The 24,730-nt window shown below is 43.9% G+C and overlaps 1 protein-coding gene across 1 annotated transcript in view; it reads left to right on the forward strand.

Moving 5' to 3' along the window:
* Window positions 1-23,971, forward strand: part of GLI2 (GLI family zinc finger 2) — a 183,568-nt gene extending 159,597 nt beyond the window's left edge. Inside the window, exons 8-13 of the mRNA XM_077829890.1 lie at window positions 3,524-3,655; window positions 7,810-7,959; window positions 11,925-12,089; window positions 16,944-17,225; window positions 20,030-20,366; window positions 21,618-23,971. Of these exons, the coding sequence (XP_077686016.1) occupies window positions 3,524-3,655; window positions 7,810-7,959; window positions 11,925-12,089; window positions 16,944-17,225; window positions 20,030-20,366; window positions 21,618-23,971 (3,420 nt within the window). The remainder of the gene's footprint in view (window positions 1-3,523; window positions 3,656-7,809; window positions 7,960-11,924; window positions 12,090-16,943; window positions 17,226-20,029; window positions 20,367-21,617) is intronic.
* The last annotated feature ends 759 nt before the right edge of the window (window positions 23,972-24,730 follow it).

The following is a 24,730-nucleotide window of genomic DNA, read 5'->3' on the forward strand; positions in this document are numbered from 1 at the left end:
TATTGTTAACCCAATCATAATCAAAAATCGAATTTTATTTTATTTTATTTTATTTTATTTTATTTTATTTTATTTTATTTTTGTGGAATGAAAAGTTCATAGATTCCAAGGCCAGAAGGGACCCCTGTGATCATCTAGTCTCACCTGCTGTATAACCCAGGCCATAGAACGTCCCCAAATAATTCCTAAAGCAGATCTTTTAGAAGAACATCCACTCTTGATTTAAAAATTCAGTGATGCCACCACAACCCATGGTTGTTTCAGTTGTTAATTACTCTCACCATTAAAAATGTATGTCTTATTTCCAGTCAGAATTTGTCTAGCTTCAACTTCCAGCCATTGGATCATGTTTTACCTTTCTCCACTAGATTATTAAATATTAAATTAAATCCTCTATTAAATATTTGTTCCCCATCTAGATACATACAGACTATAATCAAGTCACACCTTAATCTTCTCTTTGTTAAGCTAAATAGATTGAGCTTGAGTCTATCACTATATGTTAATTTGGAAATGTTGCATTTTGTTTCAATTCAACATTGGCCAGCATCTACCTGAGCTGCTCTGGTGCCTCATTGGAGTTATGGCTTGGTGCCTCATGCCCCAACTCCCACCCCATGAGCTAGGCTCCCCAGCTGGATATCTGCCATCATGCACAGCAATCATAGCACTCCCATAATGTCCTACAGTGATTCAACCACAGGGAAAGCAGCAGTGCAGTGTGGGAGATGTAGTCCAGTCAAGTATCAGGGGGTAGCCGTGTTAGTCTGTATCCACAAAAACAACGAGGAGTCTGGTGGCACCTTAAAGACTAACAGATTTATTTGGGCATAAGCTTTCATGGGTAAAAAACCCACTTCTTCAGATGCATGGAGTTACGGGGTTTTTTTTACCCACGAAAGCTGATGCCCAAATAAATCTGTTAGTCCAGTCAAGGAGCCCAGTCCATGGGGGCACAAGATGCCATGGCAATTCAGTCAGTCACAGATTAATATCTGACTGACCTGAAATGAAATGTTTAGATTCAGTTGGACAAACTGAAATATTTTGATATGAGTCGACCCAACCTGAACAGAAATATTTCATTTCTGTTTTCCTGATAGAAAATCAAAAAATTTCAGCAACAACTGCATTTGGCAGAAACTGCATTTCTGACGGGGACTTGGGGGCGGGGGGAACACATTTAGACAGAAAATTCCTGACCAGCTCTACCCACAACTCCAGCTGAAGTTAGTGGAGCTGTATGTAGTCAGCACCTCTGAATGTCCTAAGAGTTTTCCATCTCTGATTTTGTACAGGCCTCTGATATATGTTTTAAAGATTCTACCTTTCCTCAGAAATTGTTTTGTAACTTTCAGCAATTTTCTGTGATCAGAGCAGCCTTTTCAAAAGAACAATCAAGGGCTAATTAGAACAAATCTCTCCATGCATGAGTTGTAAAAAATGTACATAAAAGTCACACCTGGCATATGATACCATGACAGCTGCTTTAATAATAATACTTGAGCTTTTATGTAGCACTTCTCACCTTCCAAGCTCTGTACGAGCATGAACTAGTTAATCATCGCAACACTCCAGTGGGTCTAGAGAACAGGTTTGAAAGAGGAGAGGTGGGTGGCCTGATGGTCACTTCAGGCAGGGTGTTCCATGCTGAAGGGATAAGGGGGAAGAAACTGCTATAACAGCTTGGGAACAGTGGCTAAAGAAGGGTTCAAAGATGGACTTGTTGGTGGAGCACAGTGGATGGAGGCAATGTGATCCTGGTCAATAAGTGAGAAGTGGCAGAGTCATGAGGAGTTCTAACAATGAGGACAAGAAGCTTGAAGTTAATATAATAGTGTAAAGTCACAGCATATCATCCCTTTTCAAATGAGTTTGCATTGGTCTCCAGTAAAATCATGCCTTTTCCTTAGTATGGTTCAGTGAATAGGGCACTAGAGTAGGAATCAGAAGATCTGAGTTCTGTTCCCAACTCTGCCACTGAGCTGCTGGGTGACCTTGATCAAGTCACTTCACCTCTCTGCTCCCCTCCCAACTTTAGGGCTTGCCTACATGGGGAAATTTACAAGTATAATTCTACCACTGTAGGTTTCAGAGTAGCAGCCGTGTTAGTCTGTATTCGCCAAAAGAAAAGGAGTACTTGTGGCACCTTAGAGACTAACCAATTTATTTGAGCATAAGCTTTCGTGAGCTACAGCTCACTTCATCGAAGGAGCGGGGACCTGGGGTCATGTAGTCATTTTTTGTCAGAAGGGGTGTGTGGTGGAATTAAGTTTGAGAACCCCTGCTGTAGCATTACGTTCCCTGGTAAATAGTTGCTTCTGATTGTCACGTTCCAGTGAAAACAGACTGTGTCGTGCTGGAAATGACTGCGATACACATGGCTGCTACAAGGCCTGTGCGTTAAATCATCATTACATCTTAATTATAATAATTTGCTGTTACATAGTGCTGTAGATGTTCAAATCACTTCGCAATCTTTAACTATTCAATCCATATAATACTGCAGAGAGGAAAATATTATTTCCCTCATTTTCAGATGGGGAAACTGAGGCACAGAGCAGTTTAAGCAACTTGACAAGAGGTCAGGATTAGAACTTGGAAGGTTTCCAACCATAGGCTCAGTTGGCTATATCATGGTAGTGGACTAAGGTTGGAGCAGGAGACAGAAGTTCCTGAGTTCTACTCTGACACTGACTCAATGTATGGTCTTGGTCAAGTTACTTAAACTATCTGCCTCATTTTCCCCTTTGGTACAATGGGTATATTAATATTTGCCTACCTCGTAGGAATGTTTTCAGGATTAATTAGTTTGTGCCTGTAAAGTGCTCTAAGGATGCAAACCACTGTATAAATGCTAAGTATTATTATTATTACCTATCATTGTAGAGGAAGGACAGATGTGTGTGGATACAACAAGACTCAACCGAACTTTTTGAATGGTTTGAAAAGATTCAGTGGCTATTTTCCCCTTCCATTTTCTTATTCCATCCAGTTAGAGCCAGGTAGCAAAAGAAACAAAATATTCACAAGAGAGGAAGGATGGTCCAGTGCTTAGGGTACTTGCCTGGGACTCAGAAGGCCTTAGTTCAAGTCTTTGCTCTTCCTTGAGACTTACTGTGGTGAATCTCTTAGTCCCACTGTGCCTCAGTATCCCCTCTGTAAAATGTGGATAATAGTATTACCCTAGAGTAATTGTGGGTGTATAAATACGATGGACTCTGTAGTCTTTCCTCACTCTATATCTGATCTAGCTGGTGGGAGTCCAAAGATGTGGGTGTTTATCTAAATCAGACCCCCAAACATTTTAAGATTAGCCTGTCACTAGTGGTGATTTCCTCGGGCAGATCCATAACTGCAAGACCCTTTTTAACTCAGTATTTCATGATAATCCAGAATGTTACATTGTTATAATGAGTTGTCCTTTCCTTTATGATCAATTAACACCTGCCCTGTAATCTACGAGGGACTGAGGAATTCAGATGAAACAAGTTCACTTTATGTAATACTCTGTGTGTTATAGGAGCATCTGACAGACCTGAAAGAAGATCTAGATAAGGATGAATGTAAACAGGAGCCTGACGTTATTTATGAGACAAATTGTCACTGGGAAGGGTGCATAAAGGAATATGACACGCAGGAGCAGCTCGTCCATGTGAGTAATGTTGGAAAGAAACCCCAGCAATAAATTTGGATTTCTGTGCATTTGTCGTCACTTTTCATCACAAGATCAGGATACTTTACAGCAGGAGCTCACTGTGGGAGCCACTAACAGTGCAAATTAGAGGTACAGTGTACAAACACTGCAAGATCAGCTCACAATTCCTTGAAGAGTTTAGTTGCAGCGAAGCCTTAGATTAGATTATTTGATAGTCTTATGTTTCAGCTGCTGAGGGTGTAATTCTGGTTCCCCTTGCAAAGCCCAATAAAAGGTCTGTGTGTAGGGGATCTTATATGGCTGCTGGGGGGGATGAATCTCCTCTCCTGTAACGGGCAGTTGGACACAAAGCACCTGCATAGCCCAGTCACTGAACCCTGTGGGTAAGTCTGTGCTGCATCTGGGAAGTGTCATTGCCAGTGCCGGTAGACAGACTGGGCTAGCTCTGCTCGAGCTAGCATGCTAAAAATAGCACTGTGGGTGTTGCTGCTTGGGCAGTGGCAGCTCAGATGAACCACCCGAGTCCAAGCCCACCCAATCCTCTGGGTTCAGGCCTGGGTGGCTAGCCCCAGCCATCGCCACTGCCACAATGTACACTCTGCTGCTCGGGGACTCATCCCATGTTACACAGGGGCTCTAAACACCCTGATCGTCCCCAGTGCAGTGGGAAATAAAACACTGCCAGTGTGTTGGCCCTTCTGCTGCCATGCCGCGGTTCGTCGTCCCAAGCCAACGGGGGCTGCGGGAAGCGGCGCGGGCCAAGGGAGCGGTGAACCGCAGCCAGTGGGAGTTGCAATTGGCTGAACCTGCGGACACGGCGCCAGGGGCTTTCCCTGAACAAGCAGTGGACCACAGTTGAGAACCACTGCTCTAAAGTAAACCTAAGCCAATTCTGAATGCTGCAGCCTCCTGTGATTTTGGCTTATCTTCACCCCATTCCTCCCACTATAAAATATGCCCTTGAGCATGATCTGTCCATTGGCATTTCTACCAGGCCCATCACCATGGTGTCTCAGTGCCACAAAGGCTGAGATTTTGGAACAATGGTGAAGTTAAGGCCCTTCTACATCTTCAGAGGGCTAGTCACCATCTAGTCTGCAATATACCATGTACAGCATGCTAGTTTTTCAATGTGAGCAAGCTGCAGTGTTTTAGTCTATTGTACTTTTAGTCCATAGTTTAACGTGCTCTGTGATTGGCATGAACAAAACCCTGAGTTTATTCTCAAGGTTGCTAAATTCTGTTCCTGCCCAGGCAGCCATACCTTGCTGTGACTGAGCGGGCAAGTTACTCTGTTTTAATGAGCATTTGTTTCCCCATGCTGCTAGGTCTCACAGACCATCAAATCCACTGATCTCAGTGGCCAGCGAAGGCAGGATCTGCATGTCTGACCTTGGGAGGGATGGGGGATGGCTGAAAAAACGCTGAATCTAAAAAAATCCAAACCCAAGTATTTTATTTTAGGACTTCCTGTTGATGTATTTTATTGAAGTCATAGGAGTGGGGGAGAGTGAAGGGGTCATGATTTTGGCAGCTAGATTCTGTTCAGAGAGAAATAAGTCTATTAGTCTATACATGTAACAATACAGCTGCAGAACTGTTCTCTGATTTGTTTTATCGTCTTCAGAGATTGATCTTCCCTATCCTTGTAAAATATGAATCTAGACTTGCACCAGGTAAGAGCAAGGCTCCACTTTGCTGCTGTGTTTTCAGCACAGGGGTGAAGGCTTTTATGGAACTGAGTAATTAGCAGTAATTGGGACTATGGAGTTCTCCTTAGCACATACTTTACAGATGTTGTCATATCCTGCCAGCAGTTAAGCTTTTGACAGCAGGTGGATGTTTTAGAGCCGGCATCCGTTCTGGCACTGAATCCTATTTTCTTTTGCCCTTTACCAGCACTATAAAAAGGGGTCACAGCTGCATAATTTGGAAAGGGATTTGGAGCTGGAATGTTGGTTTGGACCATTCCAGAGACAAGAACCAACTGCTTCCAAAAACCAGAGGGTGCTCGGGTCCAACACTAAGCAGTGCTTTTATGTTTTGCTCTTTCATAGACTTTAATTTGATTTGGGATTTTTTTAAAAAATTTCTCTTGTTTGCTGTTAGTCTGAGATTCAGGATATAGGGGGGTCAGATCCTCAGCTGATTACAGTGGAACTACACTGGCCTACACCACTGAAAAAACCATGGTCTCTCTGCATGGCTTTGCCCAGTGGTAGTAAAATCCCTTTTAAAAAGCATGAAATTCCTACTGTTGAGCACAAGTGAGGAAGGAGTAGTTGACTGGAAATGGACAAATCTGTGCACATGCAGTGTTTCTTAAAGAGTAACATAATGTCATGGTTTTGTATATATCACAGCATGTATATTAAAGAATATAATTTTCTAAACTACCTGCAGTTCAGGGAAGTGGAACAAAGCCATCATGTTTTTTTTTTTTCCATTTTAGCAAATGTCATGTGTTCGACTCTATAGGACATGTGGTGTCAGCTCACATGCCTTGGCATCTGATATGTCTCATCAGTTCTAATTTAGTTGAATTATAGGCAGGTGAGTTTTTAGTGTAAGATCAGGTACACGGCAAGCCAGCCAGCTGCAATCACAGGTGTGCTAGTTGCTGGTTCCGTTGCGGCTATGAGGCATCTGACTGGCCTATGCTGACAATGAATGTAAATTAAAGTGCAAGAACTTATTCCAGCCTTGTGCCACATGGGTAAAATGGCATAAGGAGCCATTGCTCTCCCTCCTCTATCAAGTCCCAATGAACAGCATGTCAGGATTATTACCTAGCTCTCAGCAAACTGTTCCTGTGTCTTCCTCTGTGTTTGTACAGCACCTAGCACAGTGAGGCTCTGATCCTCCTGTTTGAGTTCTTTGCTTATTACAGTAAAATAAATAATAATAAAAAGGGCTCATCTTCCACACTAACTGGTTCAGCACAGGCCTAGTGGGGTGTTTGTTGGCTGGGAGCCATGGCCAGGCCCATAGGCGTCTGTGCTGAAATCTGCGATAAGTTACATGCTGGTTACATGCTGGTTATCTTCTAAGGAGGAGTAAAGAGTTCCTAGCAGTTCATATCCCTTTCTTCCAAGTCTGTCATGAACTGTCCTACTCTGTGCTGGCCAGTGACTCTGCTATTAGAAACACAGAAATGTAGGACTCGAAGGTACCTCAATAGGTCATCTAGTCCAGACCCCGCACTCAAGGCATTACATACTAAGTATATAATGGTGCTACCCATCCCTGCCGCACAGCTGCCCTGACATTTTTCATATCTAAATTGAGTAGAAATAGGATTGTATGCAATGGGGATTGCTTAGGAATCCTTTCTCTTTTGTTGCGGTAATGTCTGACTAGAGGAATGTTTTGCTTCCTCTGTCGGTGGGTCACGTTTGGGCCCCCCACTGAGAAGCATTCTGGGTGGGGGCTCAGGGATCATGGATCGTGGTCCGCATGTTGTACATTTACACTCCCAATGCTCTCCCGCCCTCTGAAACAGCAACAGCCCCTTGCTTCCAGTACGAATAATGTGTGCAGTTTGTTCTGCAGTTGGCCAGAGTAGGGGTACACATTGCTTTTGCAGAGCATAGGTCAAATCCCCAGTTGACACAAGCTGAGGGCCTGGCCCATTGCGTCAGTAGCACTTTGAACAGGTAAAAAACCAGGTCTGTGCTTGAGGAAGTAGCAGTATTGTCGTTTATTTGTTTTATCGTGGTGCCTAAGAACCCTGGTCAAAGACGGCCTATATGCTAGGTGCTGTACAAACACCGAACAAAAAGATGGCCCCCTCCCCAAAGAGTTTACAATCTAAGTATAAGACAAGAGACAACAGATGGGCTCAGACAGGAGTACAAGGAAACAATGAGACGTTATTGGTCAGTATGTCTCTGCATGCCAACAGCCATCACACGCCAGCATTACCATCCTACCCTTGTGTCTAAACAATCCTATTCTGTGTCCTGTCATCCAACCCCAAAGACAGCACAAGAGCCCCATATGACTCCATAGCATTATTTATATCTTGGTAACATCAGACCACAACTGCTGTGGAGAGGAACTGTTGTTTTTTCTGTGCATTTCAGAGTGACACATGCGGTGATGGCTTTAGCTGTTCTAATCATGATCTGGTTTTCTTTCTCTTACGCTAGCACATCAATAACGATCACATCCACGGGGAGAAGAAGGAGTTTGTCTGCCGCTGGCAAGACTGCACTCGGGAGCAGAAGCCATTCAAGGCTCAATACATGTTGGTGGTGCACATGCGAAGACACACTGGAGAAAAGCCACACAAGTGCACGGTGAGCCGATGGGGGCACAGCTCTGTGCAGATCGTTAGAATGGTGTGGGGGGCTCGTGTCCACATGAATGTATATCTGGACACAGACTAGAGAGTCACACCAAAGCTCTATGAATGAACCCACCTCCCCATTCTGAGCAAGTTCCGATCCAATCTGTCAGCACTAATGGGCGTTAAGTACTTGCAGGCTATCCCCTGGGGACATTAAAGTTAATGGAGAGGAAGGCTAGTCCAGTGGTTATGGTGCTAGCCCAGAATTTGGGGAGACCTGGATTCAATTCCCTGCTCTGTTACAGACTTTCTGTGTGACCTTGGGCGAGTCATTTAGGGGCAGATTTTTAAATGTATTTAGGCACCTAGCTCCCTTTGAAATCAGTGGGAGTTAGGTACGTAAATCCTTTTAAAAATGTGATCCTTAGCGTCTCTGTGCCCCAATACCCTATATGTCAAATAAGGGTGATACTTTCCTATCTCACAGGGTTTTGTATTGCATATTCAGCTTTCCAACTACGAACTATTTCCCCCCACTGAAGATTACGTAATCTGGTGATTTACACCCATAAATTAAGACTCGGCTGGGCCAGTTCTTTGGTGGAGTGAATCCTTTGTGGAGCTACTCAAGTTGATACCCTATAAGGTTCTGGCCCCCAGAATGTTTAGGTGGCCAAGTTCTGAAGATCAGATGAGTGATGTGTAGTGTGCATTCGCCCAATTAAAGGGATCTAGAATAACTTTTTTGCATTCCAGGGCTGCTGTAATTCAGACCTGTATCAGGGAGTAGAGTTGGTCCTGCATTAAGTGCCTGAACACGGTGCTGTACAAGGCTCTCTCCTGGCCCTGGCACATCCCCTACATAACTTTGCCCCATCCAACGTGTCCCCTCTGTTTGGGCAATCCTTCATGTCCCCTGTAGGGCAGCTCCTTGGCTTTGTTTGTCCTAGCAGTGCAAAGCAGACAAAACTAAGGATTGAGTTAAACCCTTTTCCCTTCCACACTCTCCATCAACTTTGCAGCTCCACTATCCTCACAGCTCAGGCTCATGCCTCACAGTTAACTTTGGCCCTGCCTTCCCTTTTCTTTAGGGCTGTCTCATCTGAACTGTTGTAGCCTCCTCCTGTCAGCCTCCCTAACTTTCCCTCTTTGATCTATCCAGCATTCAGCAGCCACCATGACCCAGTGCCCTATTCCCCATTCCCCATTTTCACCTTCATGCTTTTGCTTTCATGCTGCTCCTGGGATGAGTCTCTCTTCACATTCCTTCAGATCCCTCCTCCTTTTGCCTTCTTCCCACTATTCTCTTCCACTCCTGGACCATCCCCAAGACCAGTCTCTACTCAAAAATATCAGACCGTATATGACTTGTTTCCTATATGGCTGCTTTGTCAATTTTCTGACCCTCTGTGTGTCTCATTTAGGGTGTAAGCTCTCCAGGGCACATGGCCATCTCTCTGTGTTGATCTGGTAAAACACCGAGCACAGTTACGCTGTGCTATAAAACTTTCATAAGAACACCATGGATTATTCAGTGCATTGTTTGATGCAATGGATTGAACATGAGTGGAAGAGTCAGCTCTGCCCTTGAAGTGATCAGCAGCTAAAAGTATGGGGGATCAGCTCCCCAATCCATGCTAAAAGCAGAGGGGAGCTCCTCCTTCTCCCTCACATCCTGTTCAGCTGGTGCAGCAGAAGCTCCCCTTCTCATTTCAGCCTATTTCAACTCCAGGTCGTTGTGCTGAATTGGAATTACTGGAAAGTAATTTGAGCATCTCAGGAGCTGAGTCAATCCTACATGCTGGAAAATTTCAATCAGGCTATGTGTTTTACTCAAATTATTGCGGCGTCATTACTCTGCACCCCAAACTCACTTTTTGTACAGGGAAGATCCTGAGTTTCTATTTGCCTATGGTGCTGAGGCCAGTACCCTTCTCTGCAGAAGCTTTCCTTGTCCAAGCCAGTTCAGCTGTGATTTCTCAACGTTCCATTTATTTTAAACAAAAAGAGAGACATGGGAACGTGATGTAAATAAGACTAGAGGTGAGCCCAGGCTGTGGAGTTTGGATCTGATCTAACGCAAAGGTCAGGGATGTTTTAGTGCAAAGCCTATTTCTGTATAAGACATCCAGATTCCACATTCACAGACCAGCGTTAGCTGTGGGAACATCTGGTTTGAGCACCCAAGGATTTGGTTGTCCTGTTCAGATGCCATTATTTGAAAATTGGGCCACAGTGGGAACTGCATTTCTCTGATAATAGCCAGTATTGCTAGACCACCTGAGTGAGTTACTGTATGCTCAGTTACCAGTGATTTCCAGTAAGTTGAGTGATATTTTTCAACACCTGTAAATGACCTATGATGCCACATGCTGTAAGCACAGGGTGAGTGAGAGAACAAATTAATGATATTCTGTTAACTCATGGTTATGACATGCTGAATGAAACAAATGTTTCTCAAGGAAGCTTACTACAGCACTCAGAAACTATGGTGATGGGCACAATGTGAGACCCTAATTAGAACAGAATTACCTGTGCAAATGTGTTCCTTCATTTTATCTAAACAATTATACATCTTAATCTTAACAATCGCATCCATCATTAAATTGGACTATAGTATTCCTATAGTATAGGAATGGTTGCAAGTACTATGGCAGACAGTGGTGTGTGGAGCCATTACTAGAATTACTACAGTTCTTTTCTGTAAGAGATTAACCCCAAGATTCATGGCTCTTCATGCTCATTTTGATCAGTGTTCTAGACTGGAGAGAGAGGCAAAAAGGTTCCAACAAAAGTTCCCGTTTCTCCTGAACAGTACTGAATGACTTAACTTTTGGTTTTCCAGAACAAGGGCCTCTTTTTATTCCCAAGACTTTCATAAATGGCAGCCTGAAGTGATCCTCCTAATTCCAGAGTTAGACGAACTGATTAAAATGAGCCCGCTGTGGTCCCCAGAGATTGAAATGGGAGCTGTGGACATTTTTGACATTCAGATCACATATTAAGGCACTTGAATAAGGATTTTTGTATGGGGTTTTCCAAAGCACTCAGCACTGGCCTAACTGCTCCCACTGAAGCCAATGACAAAAAGGCCCATTTGACTTCAATGAGAGCAGAGCCAGGCCAAAGTCAGGCACTTCTGAAAATGCAACCCTAAGAGACTAGCTTTAGGCACCCATTTTTTTAAATCCTATCCAGTGGTTTTAAGTATGCTGTTAGTTCAGTGTCATTACTACTTGGAAATATTACTGGGCAGTATCTCATCTTCTCTCAGCCATTTTGGCTGCTTGGCTGAATCCTTCCATAGTACAAACAAGGAGAGTCAGCCAGCACTGGATGGTGGAGGGACTTACATCATTGAAAATCTGGTGATGTCTCTGGAGTGCCTCTGGCTCTTTGTGTGGGAAGTTGCTTTTGTTCCAGGCCCCTGGCCTGTGGTGCCATCCAAGAATCCATTAAGACTGAGGATCTTGGTTCTTAAGATGGTAATGTCAGGCAGGCTGACCTCAGAGCCCTCAGGAAAGTGGAACCAAACTGTAATTAGGGAAACTTCAAAGCTTGCTATTTTAACTCTTTTCCTTTAGAAAACTGGCTTGTCTCGCAAGCTTTGGAGCTAGTGAAATGGAGACACCTTGGTCAAGATTTTCAAAAGCAGCTAGTAATTTGGTGGGGCCTCAATTTTTGGATGCACAACCTGAAACATCTTAAAGAGGAGCCTAATATTCAGAGAACAGGTGCTCAGCGCTGCCTGAAAATCAGATTCCTGTCAGGTATAACCCAAAATTTGAGGTTCCCTAAATCACTAGCCTCTTTCGACAGTTTTGCTCTGCCCAGGAAGGAAAAGCTCTCTCAACAAAGTGGATGTTAGTTTGTAAAAGACAGACTCCTAAAAAGGGAAAAGAAATGGAAAGCAGATGAGGAGGGAAAAGCCACCACTGTGGTTGATGAATTGCTCCCATTGTGTTTTTATTTTAGTTTGAGGGTTGTGCCAAAGCCTATTCCCGACTGGAGAACTTAAAGACACACCTGAGATCTCACACTGGAGAAAAGCCGTACGTCTGTGAACATGAGGGCTGCAATAAAGCCTTTTCCAACGCTTCAGACAGAGCAAAGCACCAGAACAGGACGCATTCCAATGAGGTAAACCCATCCTCACCACAAGTGCTGTGGATTTTTAACAAAATTTTTGCTGACAATATACACTTTACATGCTGGACTCGTGTAAAAAGGAATTTGCCATAATGAAAGACTTTTATTTTTTTTACTTGGATTTATTTTGCTGCAGAGCCAGACCACATTAGCTTTATATTTATGAAAGCCATGTTAGAAACTATAAACAGATGCTGAAGTATGCAAATTTTCTGATTGGCTTTTGAAATTAAAGCTGGTGCTTTCCAAATTCATAATTTTTAATAGTCCAAACAGGGTCCTACATTTTTGTACCTTGCTTTCTAACATGATTGCAGCATAGACTCATCGGGGTGTGATTTCTACCCTGGGTCCTGACGCTTTGGAAATAGTCATACCTGTATCTTTTGATATACAATGATAAAGTGTGATGCAACTCTTTGTTAACCCTAGATGATTTAGACCCACTATTAGAAGTTGGGGAATGCAGGAAATTGCCTTTATTGTAACGCATGTGATGGTCTGCCGCAAATGGCTAAGGCTGAGGATTAACAATTATATTACTACTAATTAGCAGACAATGGAAAGGGTAAAAAAACAATGTTCTAGAGTTCTAGTAATGTTTGCAACCATGAAGGAGCAAGTTTGTAGCCTAATTTGTAACAGTTAAATATGAATCATTGGAGAATGGAATAATGTGATTTCAATGGATGACAGAATTTTAAAGCAATACTATATTACCCAGTGATAACCAAACCTCAAAAGGTTTCACAGATTTGGTTCAGATGGGAATAAGCACTCCAAAGTTTTGGATGTTTCTCTGAGCTATTTTAACTAGAGAAGGACCCAGATGAGCAACCCAGATCCAAACGTCTTTCCAGGTATTCAGATCTGAATCCAAATATTTAGGCTGACCTCTCTCAGTTATAAGCTGGTGGGTAAGTTAAAGCTGCTCCCTTGCAAATCTGATTTGTACCAGGGCTGGGCAGCTCAGGACTTATAGATTCATAGACTTGAAGGCCAGAATATCATCTAGTCTGCCCTCCTGTGTATCACAGGCCATTCAGTTGCACCCACTACCCCTATAATGAGCCCAGTAACTTGTGGTTGGCTAAAGCATATCCTCCAGAAAGACATCCAGTTTTGATCTAAATACAGCAAGAGATGGAGAATCCCCCAGTTCCCTGGGTAGTTTGTTCCAATAGTTAGTTACCCTCACTGTCAAAAATGTGTGATCCATTTGAATTTGGTTGGCTTCAGCTTCCAGCCATTGGTCCGTGTTATGCATGTCTCTACTACATTAAAGGGCCCTTTAGTTCCTGATATTTACTCCCCATGAAGGAACCGAAACGCTGTAATCAAGTCACTTCTCACTTTTCTTTTGGATAAACTAAATGGATTGAACTTTTTAAGTCTCTCACTGTAAGGCATTTTCTCCAGACCTTGAATAATTTTTGTGGCTCTTTTTCGCCCATCTCCAATTTTTCAACATAATTTTAGAAATACGGACATTAAAACGGGATGCAGTATTCCAGCATTGGTCTCCCCAGTGCCAGGTACAGAAGTAAAATCACCTCCCAACTCCTACTTACTACTCCCCTGTTCATACATCCAAGAATTGCTTTAGTCCTTTTTGCCACTGCATTGCAGTGGAAGCTTGTGCTTTGTTGCTTGTCCGGTATGACCTCTAGATCTTTCTCAGAGTCATGGCTTTCCAGGATACAGTCCCCAATTTCTGTAGGTATAGCCTGCATTCCTTGGTCCTGGATATATAACTTTGCATCTGACAGGTTTCAGAGTAACAGCCGTGTTAGTCTGTATTCGCAAAAAGAAAAGGAGTACTTGTGGCACCTTAGAGACTAACCAATTTATTTGAGCATAAGCTTTCATGAGCTACAGCTCACTTCATCGGATGTATCATCTAGTCTGCCCTCCTGTGTATCACAGGCCATTAAATCTGACTGCATTAAAATGCATTTTGTTTGAATGGATCCAGCTTACCAGGCAATCCAGGGAGCTGCAGTAGGTCTCTGATAGTCCTCTCACTACTTGTACGCAGTGTAGTTGGAGCTGTGTCAGTCCCAGGATATTAGGACAATATCTTTGAGGTAATATCTTTGAGGTAATATGAGGTCATATCTTTTACTGGGCCAACTTCTCTGTTGGTGATAAAGACAAACTTTCAACCTTGCACAGAGCTCTGTATGACTCGAAAGCTTGCCTCTCTCACCAACAGAAGTTGGTCCAATAAAAAATATTCCCTCACCTACCTTGTCCTCTCATAAGAACGGCCATACTGGGTCAGACCAAAGGTCCATCTAGCCCCATATCCTGTGTACTCAGGCTAGACCACAATTTCACATGCAGAAAAGATGGACTTATCCACCAATATTCACAAGAACTTAGGCCCGGATTCCCCAGGTTTGTCCCCATCAGTTTGTAACAAAACTATTAGGAATATGGTTCAGCCTCTTACTGCTTTCATGGCATCAGGTTTCCAGGCTGCCAGTATATCACTACTTTGGCCGCCATTCATTTGAAATGAGGTAATGTGCCTGGGTGTTGTCAATGAACCCATTAGAATCCCCTCAGGACATCGCACCTGATGGCCTGTTGTGGATTTTCCAGGGAAGAGATGCTAGTGTTGTTCCAGAAAATTGTTCTGTAACTCCATCACCCCAGTGTGGTGCAAACCTGCTGGCTCATTGAAAAGTTCAAGGTGACGCAAGTCCACAACTATTAGGCTATAGATGGGAGTAGGCTGACCAGGTAGCAAGTGTCAAAAATCGGGACAGGAAGTGGGGGGTAATAGGTGCCTATGTGAGAAAAAGGCCCAAAAATTGGGACTCTCCCTATAAAATCGGGACATCTGGTCACCCTAGCTGGGAGGTGTGATTCCCAGCTCAGGTAGACTTACACGCACTAGCTCTGATCGAGCTAACACGCTAAAAATAGCAGCGAAGCTGCAGCAGCACAGGCAGCTTACACGGGCTAACCCCACCTGCCCAGGACCCTGGGTACACACTCGAGCAGCTGCTACCTAGCTAGATCAAAACTAGCTCAGGCGTATCTACACATGCTCCAATCACATCTCCCTATTGCAGTGCAGACATACCCAAAGAGACATTTTTCTCCAACTCAAGCTGAAATACAGTTGAACTCTAGAAATCCATTGCCCCTGAGTTTCTGAGGAGGCTTGTGGTGATTCCACCAGCCAAAGAGATGTAACTTTTCAAGTATTTGTGAAGGATGTGGAAGGAGATATTGGAACTGTTTGCCAGGCTTAAACTGGCAAAAGCAGAGCGCTCCTAACACCAGATATCTCTATTTGAACAATGCTTAAGATATTTTGTAGGCATCCCAGGGAAGCAGCATTTAGGCTTAATTCAGTTGCTGGGGGGAAATTCTGATTAAGCACATCTCCCTTAAATGGAATTCTTGGTAGCACTGGCAGTAATGACCACATTTCAATATTCTTGATACTCATAAATATCAAACAGAGCTATTATCTACTCCCCAACATTAGGGCTAAAGGACCTTTGTAAGTCATCCTATTCCCTTTTCCCTAATGCAGATTATAACAACAGTAATAATACTTCTATATTGTCCCATCCAAGAATCTAAGTGAGCATTACAAACTTTAATTCATTAAATCACCACAACACCCTGAGGTAGATACTTATCTCCCCATTCTACAGATGGGGAAACTGAAGCACAGAGAGTTAAAGTGACTTACCCAAGATCAGCCAGGAATTCTGTTGCAAGAATAGATCTCTAGTGCTGTTCATGTGATTGTGCTGGTTTAGTTTTGTTTGTTGGTTGGTTTGATTTTACCCAAAACTAACTAACTAACTAACTAATTCTCCCCCCAGCAGTTTTACATATGCTCTTTTTGTCAAATTTGAAAATAGATACCTAACTAATAGAAATGGCCATTTTTGGTTAACCTTAGAAAATCATTTACCTGTTGTTCATTTAGATGGATCCGTTCCAATGTCTCAGTGAAAAAGTACTTAGAGCAATTGTGAGGCTGAAGTGGTGCTTGTGATGAATTCAACCCTTCAAAAGCTGCAATAGCCTTCACAGCTTTGGTGCTCATGCACATTGGAATTGGAAAGTGGATAAATCAAAGGTTTTTTTTTTTTAAAAAAAGAAAGGATAGCTACTTGCTAACTTCTGTTTCCAAAAGTCTGGCCTCAGACTTGCTTTGCTGCAGCGATCAATGATTCATGATTCCACGAATACAATGCCATCGTCTTAAAAAGCATTGCGTGCCTGTGGTTTGTTTTGCACAATAACAGATTTCAGAGTGATGGGTGCTGGAGATATACAAAAGACTAGATAGACAGAATCCAGTCTGGCTTAGTTTCTCTGGATTTTCATAGATCAGGAGGTCTCAAACTTTTTCCCAGAGTAGACACCATCTTAATGGAGAGATTGTCTTGTAGACAATCCCCTGCAATTCCAATGACTCAGACCACCTCCCCTCCCATCCACAATCATGAAACATTCCTGTGGCAGCAAATGCTTAGGTGGAAAAGTAATACTAGGAAAGTATTTTGTGAATTTTTAGCTATCTTTGAATTTTGCAGCCCAAAACAAGAAGTAAAGCCAGTATCAAGCGACTAGCCAGGTCTCTGTGGCCCACAACCAAGTGTTCCATGACCACCAGCAGAACATGGATCACAGTTTAAAAATCTGCCACAGACGCGTTGCAAGACCCTAAGAGGCAGATTCTCCATATTTTTTGCTGGCAGCATCATGTTCATTGTGTTCTGTAAGGACATGGCTTATCTTTGTCTACAAAGCATGTCCACAATATTTCAGTCTGCTTTAAAAATAACCTAAAATTTGTCATATCAACAGAAACCCTATGTCTGTAAAATCCCGGGCTGCACAAAGAGGTACACGGACCCCAGTTCCCTCAGGAAACACGTCAAGACTGTGCATGGGCCCGACGCCCATGTCACGAAGAAGCAGCGCAACGACGTTCACCCAAGGCCGCCTCCCCTCAAGGAAAATGGCGACAACGAAGCAAGTGCCAAGCAGAGTAGCAAGGTGTCAGAAGAGAGCACCGAGGCTAACAGTACCACCAGAGGCATGGAGGACTGCTTACAAGTCAAAACAATAAAGACTGAGAATTCTGTGGTAAGAGAAGCTGTTCTTTAAAAGATAAGAGTATGGTTTGTAATTTCTCGGAGAGACAGGTGAAAAATGTAAAGTTGCAGCCTTTTTCCTCCTCATGCATTTGCCATGCACCCAGAAATTTGCAGGACGATCCCAGTTTTCAATGCCCTCAACCCCAAAGTTAAAACTGCAGGACAGTTAGGAGTCCCCAGTGTATTTTGTGTTTTGTTACACAGCAACACAGAGCCCAAGGTGTGATATTTGTAACATTGCTGATACATCATGATAGGATGATGAATGAACGCATCAGCCCATGCGGCCTTAATGCCATGCCATGAAGGTGAAAATGTGACAATAACATGTTGTCATAATACAATGTCTTTTGTCCCCCAAGACACTTTAAATCATGCAGTAGTCTTATTTCCTTTCCAAGCCAGTCACATGTCATTTCATTAAATCTGTGTGTTTTTGTGTATTACACAGTAGTCAGAGGAAATCAAGAGTGTTGCTGCACCACAACTCTTTCACATTTCAACATTTCTCCTTCCCTTTGCAGCGAAAAAGGCAAAATTTTTGTAAAACAAGAGGCAATAAATGGCTGAACTGAAGTCACTTTCACCTGCTAGAGTTCATTCAGTTCCCGGGTTTCTCACTGGAGTTGAGAGAATTTCACAAGCCTTGAGACTTAAAGTATACGGTTTCTTGATTTTAAGCCAGGCCAAAATGTTTTCATTTCTACCAGTCAACATGGCTTTGCACTATAAAAGGGCTAGATGCCATGCTCTTGGGTGATACTGTGATGATATAGGAGTTTAGTCCAGGAAGGAATTGACTGTTTTCACAGCCAGAATGGCTTTTATTGGCTAAATGGACAATTTCACCTTCACATGATCCTGTGTTCATTGAAAAACTCAGTGTAAGAATAACACACACACACGTTTTTTTCTATGAAAATATTTCTCCCCTACTTTCCCTAATGGTGATTTTTCTAACAGACTGTAGGTCATGTTCTTTCCATAGTTACACTCTGGGCAGCTCCATTGGTGTTAGGCACAGTGGGCAATCCTTCCTTTCTGCTATACCTACAGAACCCCTTTTACTTCACTTGGGTTGCATGGTGTAACGAGGGCAGTACCCAGCTCACTGTGCCTATCGACAACATATGTATCTCTCTGTATTTACTACTTGTTTCAATTCAAATCTCTGAAGCCCTGTGGTGGAGCTAATTGATTGAAATCACTTGTAATAGTGTCTGGGGTTCCTCTTTCTGACCCAAAATTCGATCTAATCCAAAATCCACCGAGGTCTGTGAAAATTCACTGGGATTTGGATCCAGGTACATTAAGAGGTGTTAAATTAAATGTGCTGACTTCTGAATTGGTGGGGGAGGGGGGAGGAAGGGGGGAGAAATAATTCTGCTAATTTACCCTGAATTGTGTAGTCCCCTCTACACTCTTTCACTAATCTTCTCCTTTTTGTTAATGTTCTTTTTATTCTAACAACCTATTCTTTGTTCCCACTTACCTTTCCTTACTGTACCTTCCTAAGGACAGTCGGTACTAAGGTGAGAAAATAAATTCTTTGTATTGAAATCGCTGTATAAAAATGTCATATATTCTGTACTGTGCACCGACAGCTAACCAAACCAAGTAGTGTTTAAATGCAAAGGGAGTGAGGGAGGTACAGGTGGGTAGCCAGGAAGGAGCAATTGTGGGAGGGTCCAGCATCTCTTTGTCAGTGTCCCAAGAATTCCCCCTTTACTTAATTCCTCCCAGCATTACACCCCAGCATTGCACTCCTGGAATGTAACCTCTGTCCTTCCGATGAAAGGTATCTGGACCCTTTAAAGCCAGGCAGCCCTGCTACTTAGGGCTGGTTTTGATCAAAATAAGGCACTCGCTCTCCCGACACTCCCACCTGGTCCTGGGGCTAAGTATGTTGCCTCTGCAGCATTCCCAGGTTTTGACAATCTCTGGAGCAGGAGTTCACGACCAGGAATTGAGAACCTGGCATCTTACCTAACAATGAAGAGTGCTGTGACCAAGCAAGTTCAGACCATTCAATGTTTGTTGAATATAAGTTGCTCAGTGTGAAATGTCATTTCTAATGCAAGTAAAACAAACCTTTATGGTACTTATCTACCCAATCTGTAAGTCGGAGCTTGCAAATAGCAAGCCATGTTTTTATCCGTCTAGAAAGATTGTCAGCTAAACTAATTACATGTTAAGGTATTTAAAAGACAGAAATATGCTGTGCCTGAAACACTTAGGACTTGATCCTATGTTAGATAAACTGGTGCTCATTGCAGCTGTACCTTGCATAATCTGCTAATGCACTAGCTTATCTTCATGAAGCATCAACCCTTTATCTACTGCAGCAGCAATGTTTGGTCTGTCTCTATGGGCAAAATGAAACACACCAAAGATTTTTAACCTGTGGGGTTTTACGCAAATGCTTGTGAATTTAAAAAACAAGTCCATCCAGATTTGTTAAAGTATTGCTGTTTTTAAATAAACCTGCCCACAGCATGAAACTATAATACCAGTTGGCATTAATTAGCATACTGGCCTTGTCAGCAGCAAAGACTGGATATGGAAACTAAACTATACACTCCCACCTAGAAAGTGCTCCATGGCTGCAGAACAGAGCTGAGACATGGCAATGGGCAGCATGTCTGTGTATGTCGAAGGTGGTGACCACCTGTTCCCTGTACCAAATGTATTGATAAATAGGAGACTTCAGTCTCCAGGCCCGCGTGCGTGCGTGTTCCAAAGCTGCGTTTTCAACTGCAGAACTCAGACCTTCTATTATTTCTCCTTTCCAAGATGTGTCAGTCCAGTCCTGGTGGCCAGTCATCATGCAGCAGTGAACCATCACCACTTGGTAGCACCAACAACAATGACAGTGGAGTAGAAATGAACATGCACAGTGGGGGAAGCCTGGGAGACCTGACCGCACTGGATGACAACGCTCCTGTTGTGGACTCGACAGTCTCATCGGGCAATTCAACAGTCAGCCTTCAGCTAAGGAAACACATGACAACGATGCAGCGACTTGAACAGCTCAAGAAGGAGAAACTCAAGACGGTTAAGGATTCCTGCTCATGGGTGAGCCCAGCTCCACAAGTCAGAAACACCAAGCTGCCTCCCATACCAGGAAATGGTAAGCCATGGTCCTATGTTCTTCCCGCTGTTAGGCTCCCTCAGGCCATGTCCCATGTCTCACAGCAAAGGGTCTGCCCTAGAGCAGAATCATTTCCCTGCCTATCAACATCACTCCTCGCAGAATAAAGATGAGCTGTCTCATAAAAGGACAATGCAGGTGTGAACTCAGCTGAATAATTTTGGGTGGGATTCCCAGAGTTGCCCAAGGCCAGTTTGCACCCCCCCACACCTTACCCCAGTGGTGGAAATTAGAGCAGCCCTGTGCTAGCAGTAACAATCCCCTGTGGGCTGTTTTGCCATGTGAGGACTGCTAGAGCAGAACAGCAATCCAGCCATGCCCCCATCCCTGCCCATGACTTTGGCCTGCCCCCATATCAGGTCGGGAGCTTGGTAACGGTGGCATAGAGCCACCAATGCTAGTTTTAACTTCTATGCCAGCTAGAGATTCCTGACTAGGACAAATTTATGATCATTTTGTGCCTCTCCAGCTTATCAAAGGAAAAGTCACTGGGCTGATGATCTGCCCTTAGAGTTTACTGAATAGGAGCTTCTTGAATTGCTCTGGAAAAGATCTCAGAAGGGCACATGCATGTCTAGTACTGACCAATCAGACCCCTGCCTCTGAATTTTTGAAACCGGTTTGAGTGACTGATCATACGACCAGGCTTGGAAACCACATGGTGTGCCTGCAGTGTTTCATTCTGCCTTAGAAAAAGAAGCCCACAGGAATGTTCTCCTCATCGGTTGCAGTGGCAATGAAGCAAACACTGGAAAAGACTCTGTAGCAGCGACTCAGTTAATTTCCTGAGTACATCTCACTGTCCTCTTTCCCTGCCCTGTACTGTCCCTTTTCTCATCCGAGCATAGAGTCATAGAATATCAGGGTTGGAAGGGACCTCAGGAGGTCATCTAGTCCAACCCCCTGCTCAAACTAGGACCAATCCCCAATTTTTGCCACAGATCCCTAAATGGCCCCCTCAAGGATTGAACTCACAACCCTGGGTTTAGCGGGCCAATGCTCAAACCACTGAGCTGTCCCTCCTCCCCAGAGCTGCAGACAATGTGCTGACTCCATTACCAGTTAGTCACGTTTACATCACTCTTCTTAAGCAAACATTTGCTGGTGGGTAACACACACAGATCTGTATTTAGACCCCAAGCACAACAGTGAATGTAGTGTAGCTATTTACCCCAAAATAGCCCTCTCAGCTAACAAAACCATTTTTCTTCCCCCCCAACCTTCTTCCAGGCTCTATCCTAGAAAATATTGGTGGTTCCTCGGCTACACTGCCTAATCCTAGAATAACGGAGCTGTCTGTAAATGAGATTACGATGCTGAATCAGCTCAATGAACGCCGTGACAGTACAACAAGCACCATCAGCTCGGCCTACACTGTAAGTCGCAGATCATCAGGGATTTCCCCTTACTTCTCTAGTCGCCGTTCCAGCGAAGCTTCGCAGTTTGGGAATCGTCCCAACAACACGAGCTCTGCCGACTCCTACGACCCGATTTCTACGGACGCGTCACGCAGATCAAGCGAAGCCAGCCAGTGTAGCGGCATACCTGGCCTTCTCAACCTCACGCCAGCTCAGCACTACAGGCTGAAAGCCAAGTATGCTGCTGCCACGGGGGGCCCTCCTCCCACACCTTTACCTAACTTGGAAAGAATGAGTCTGAAGACCAAGATCTCTCTTCTCGATGGGCCAGATCCTGCGTTGCCTTCATTTCGCCTCCCTCCTGGGCCAAGACGCTGCAGCGATGGCAGCACGCATGGGTACGCAGCAGCCCTGTCCTTTCCCCATGACGCGTCAGGTAACAACACAAGACGCGCAAGCGATCCTGTGAGGAGACCCGCCGCAGACCCACTGTCCCTCCCGAGAGTCCATCGCTTCAACAGCACCAGCAGCATGAATCCCCTCCACCCACCACATCCTGCGGACAGAAGGAACTGCAGCCTTTCAAATTACACACGCTCTGATGGCAGCCTTCCCAGGCACGTCTATTCACCTCGACCTCTGAGCATTAGTGAGAATATTGCCATGGAAGCAATGTCAGGTGAGACAGAGGGCCCCATTGGAGAAGATGACATTATGTTGCCAGATGATGTAGTGCAATATATCAAATCTCAGAACAATGGGGCAGCTGTAGAAAACGCTTCCATGGGGTACAGTAATGAAATGCAAAACTTCCAAGGCAGTGGGAAACTGCAACATCCGAACTTGTTTAGCCAGCGCAGGATGGCTGGAACTGATGCAAGCATGAACCATTTGGGTCCAGGGATGGCAGAGTGCCACATGAGCTTTGGCACTCCCTCGAACATGAGCAAAAACAACATGCCCGTCCAGTGGAATGAGGTTAGCTCAGGTACCGTTGATGTTATGTCTAACCAATCGAAGCAACAGTTTTCTCAAGGAAACTTAGCTGTTGTCCAGCAGAAGCAGAACTTTGGTCAATATCAGAACTTTAACCAGCAGCAAATGCAGATGAGTCAAAGCGGTATGAACGTGACACAGCAGAATTTTATGCAAAGAAATATGAGCATGGATGGACAAAGGCTAAACTGTATGCAGCTGAGGCAGCAGCAGCAGATAAATCCAGGACCTAATATGAACTCCGATCTGAGCCTGCACCAAGGGTATAACCAGGCTCATCAATTGCTGAGCCCAAATGCAATCAGTGGAGATCCAAACCAGCTTTCTCCTTCTTGTAGCAACATGGTAGTGAAGTCTGGATCCCACGTTCATCCTCAGCAAATGGACGTTGCAACGGATCCCTCTTTAATGGTCAACAGTAATAGACTGACTCAGGTCATGCATGAACAAAGTCAGCAGAACTATTCATCTCAGACAAATCCCATGAATTTCTCCATGACTCAGGAGGTGTTTTATCAGCCCCCTTCTTTAATGACCTCAAATCAGCCAAACTTTGAGCCCCAACAGAGCATAATGGGTTCAGCTGGCCAGACCTACACTCCTGGAATGGTACAGCCTCATCCTCCACCTGACCCTAATCCAGTGAACAGACATCGAGGGATACGCAACATTCAGCAACTAGGTTACATGAGAACTCCGCACGCTACTAATACCATGAGCCCTGGCCAGGAAACAGCAGAGGCCACTCCGAAAAGAACCAACAATATGGTGTCAATCCAGGCTCAGCAATGTGCAAACAGCACGAGGGAAAACAATATGATGTACTATTATGGTCAAATCCACATGTATGAACAAAATGGAAACTTTGATAACCATGTGGACTGTGGAGTGGGACAGCAGCAGTGTGCCTTGAATATCAAGCCAGCTGCCATGCCTTCTCCCGGAGCTAACCAGGTGTCAAGCACAGTGGACTCACAGGGTCTGGAGCCTGCTCAGATAGATTTTGATGCCATCATGGATGATGGAGACCATTCAAGCCTGATGTCAGGAACCCTCAGCCCTAGCATTCTGCAGAATCTCTCCCAGAACTCCTCTCGCCTTACAACTCCACGGAACTCTCTGACACTGCCGTCCATACCAGCTGGAATAAGCAACATGGCGATAGGCGACATGAGCTCCATGCTAACCACCCTGGCAGAAGAGAGTAAATTTCTTAACATGATGTCCTAATGATAAAGCCCCATGGTTTGTCCCAGGGACTTTACACAAAGCAGTTTTATGAATGTGCTTTTTAAAAATAATCCGTTTCTATAGAGTAGCATTTTTGACAAGTATTAAATACATTAAAAGGATTCAAAGTAAAAAATGTCTCTGCACAGACTTGTATAAACTATCTAAAAGCAGTTTAGCACCAAAAGAGTGCAACCTCAAGTATTATTTTTTGGCTTGGTTTTTCAAGGGTCTGAGCAACGCCACCACCAAATGAGAATATTGCATAAGAATGGTTAAAAATGAAATCTTTTCCTCCATGTTTGCCACCTCCCTGGGTTTTCTTTTAGTTATGTCTGCAAAAAGAAAAGACCATTTCTCAGTGCATGCCAGAAACAAACAGAGGGGTGTCTTTTTGAGCTGAATAAAAGCCATACTGCATATTCTGCTCCAGTGAGAGAAGCATTTAGTTACATCTCCCAAAAAGTCCACTCCCAGCAGTATCATTTTGAACAGTTCTTTGTTCCTTGCGACTTCGTAGAAAAGCATCAGTTCCCAACAGCGTCTCAAAAAAGTGCCTTACTATGCTTTAGTGTTAAGTAGTCAAGGCGTCTCTTCCACTGAAATCAAATATAGTGTATATAAAATCAAGAGAAATTTATAAAGCATAGCAGTGTTTCGGAAAAACATCAGAAAGATACATTGATGGGACACATGAAAGATTAATGCCCCCTTTTGTCAGATGTGTTTACAATATGGTTTATATCATGGGTAGAATGT

Source organism: Eretmochelys imbricata, chromosome 11, assembly GCF_965152235.1.
Source record: "Eretmochelys imbricata isolate rEreImb1 chromosome 11, rEreImb1.hap1, whole genome shotgun sequence".
NCBI lineage: Eukaryota > Metazoa > Chordata > Testudines > Cheloniidae > Eretmochelys > Eretmochelys imbricata.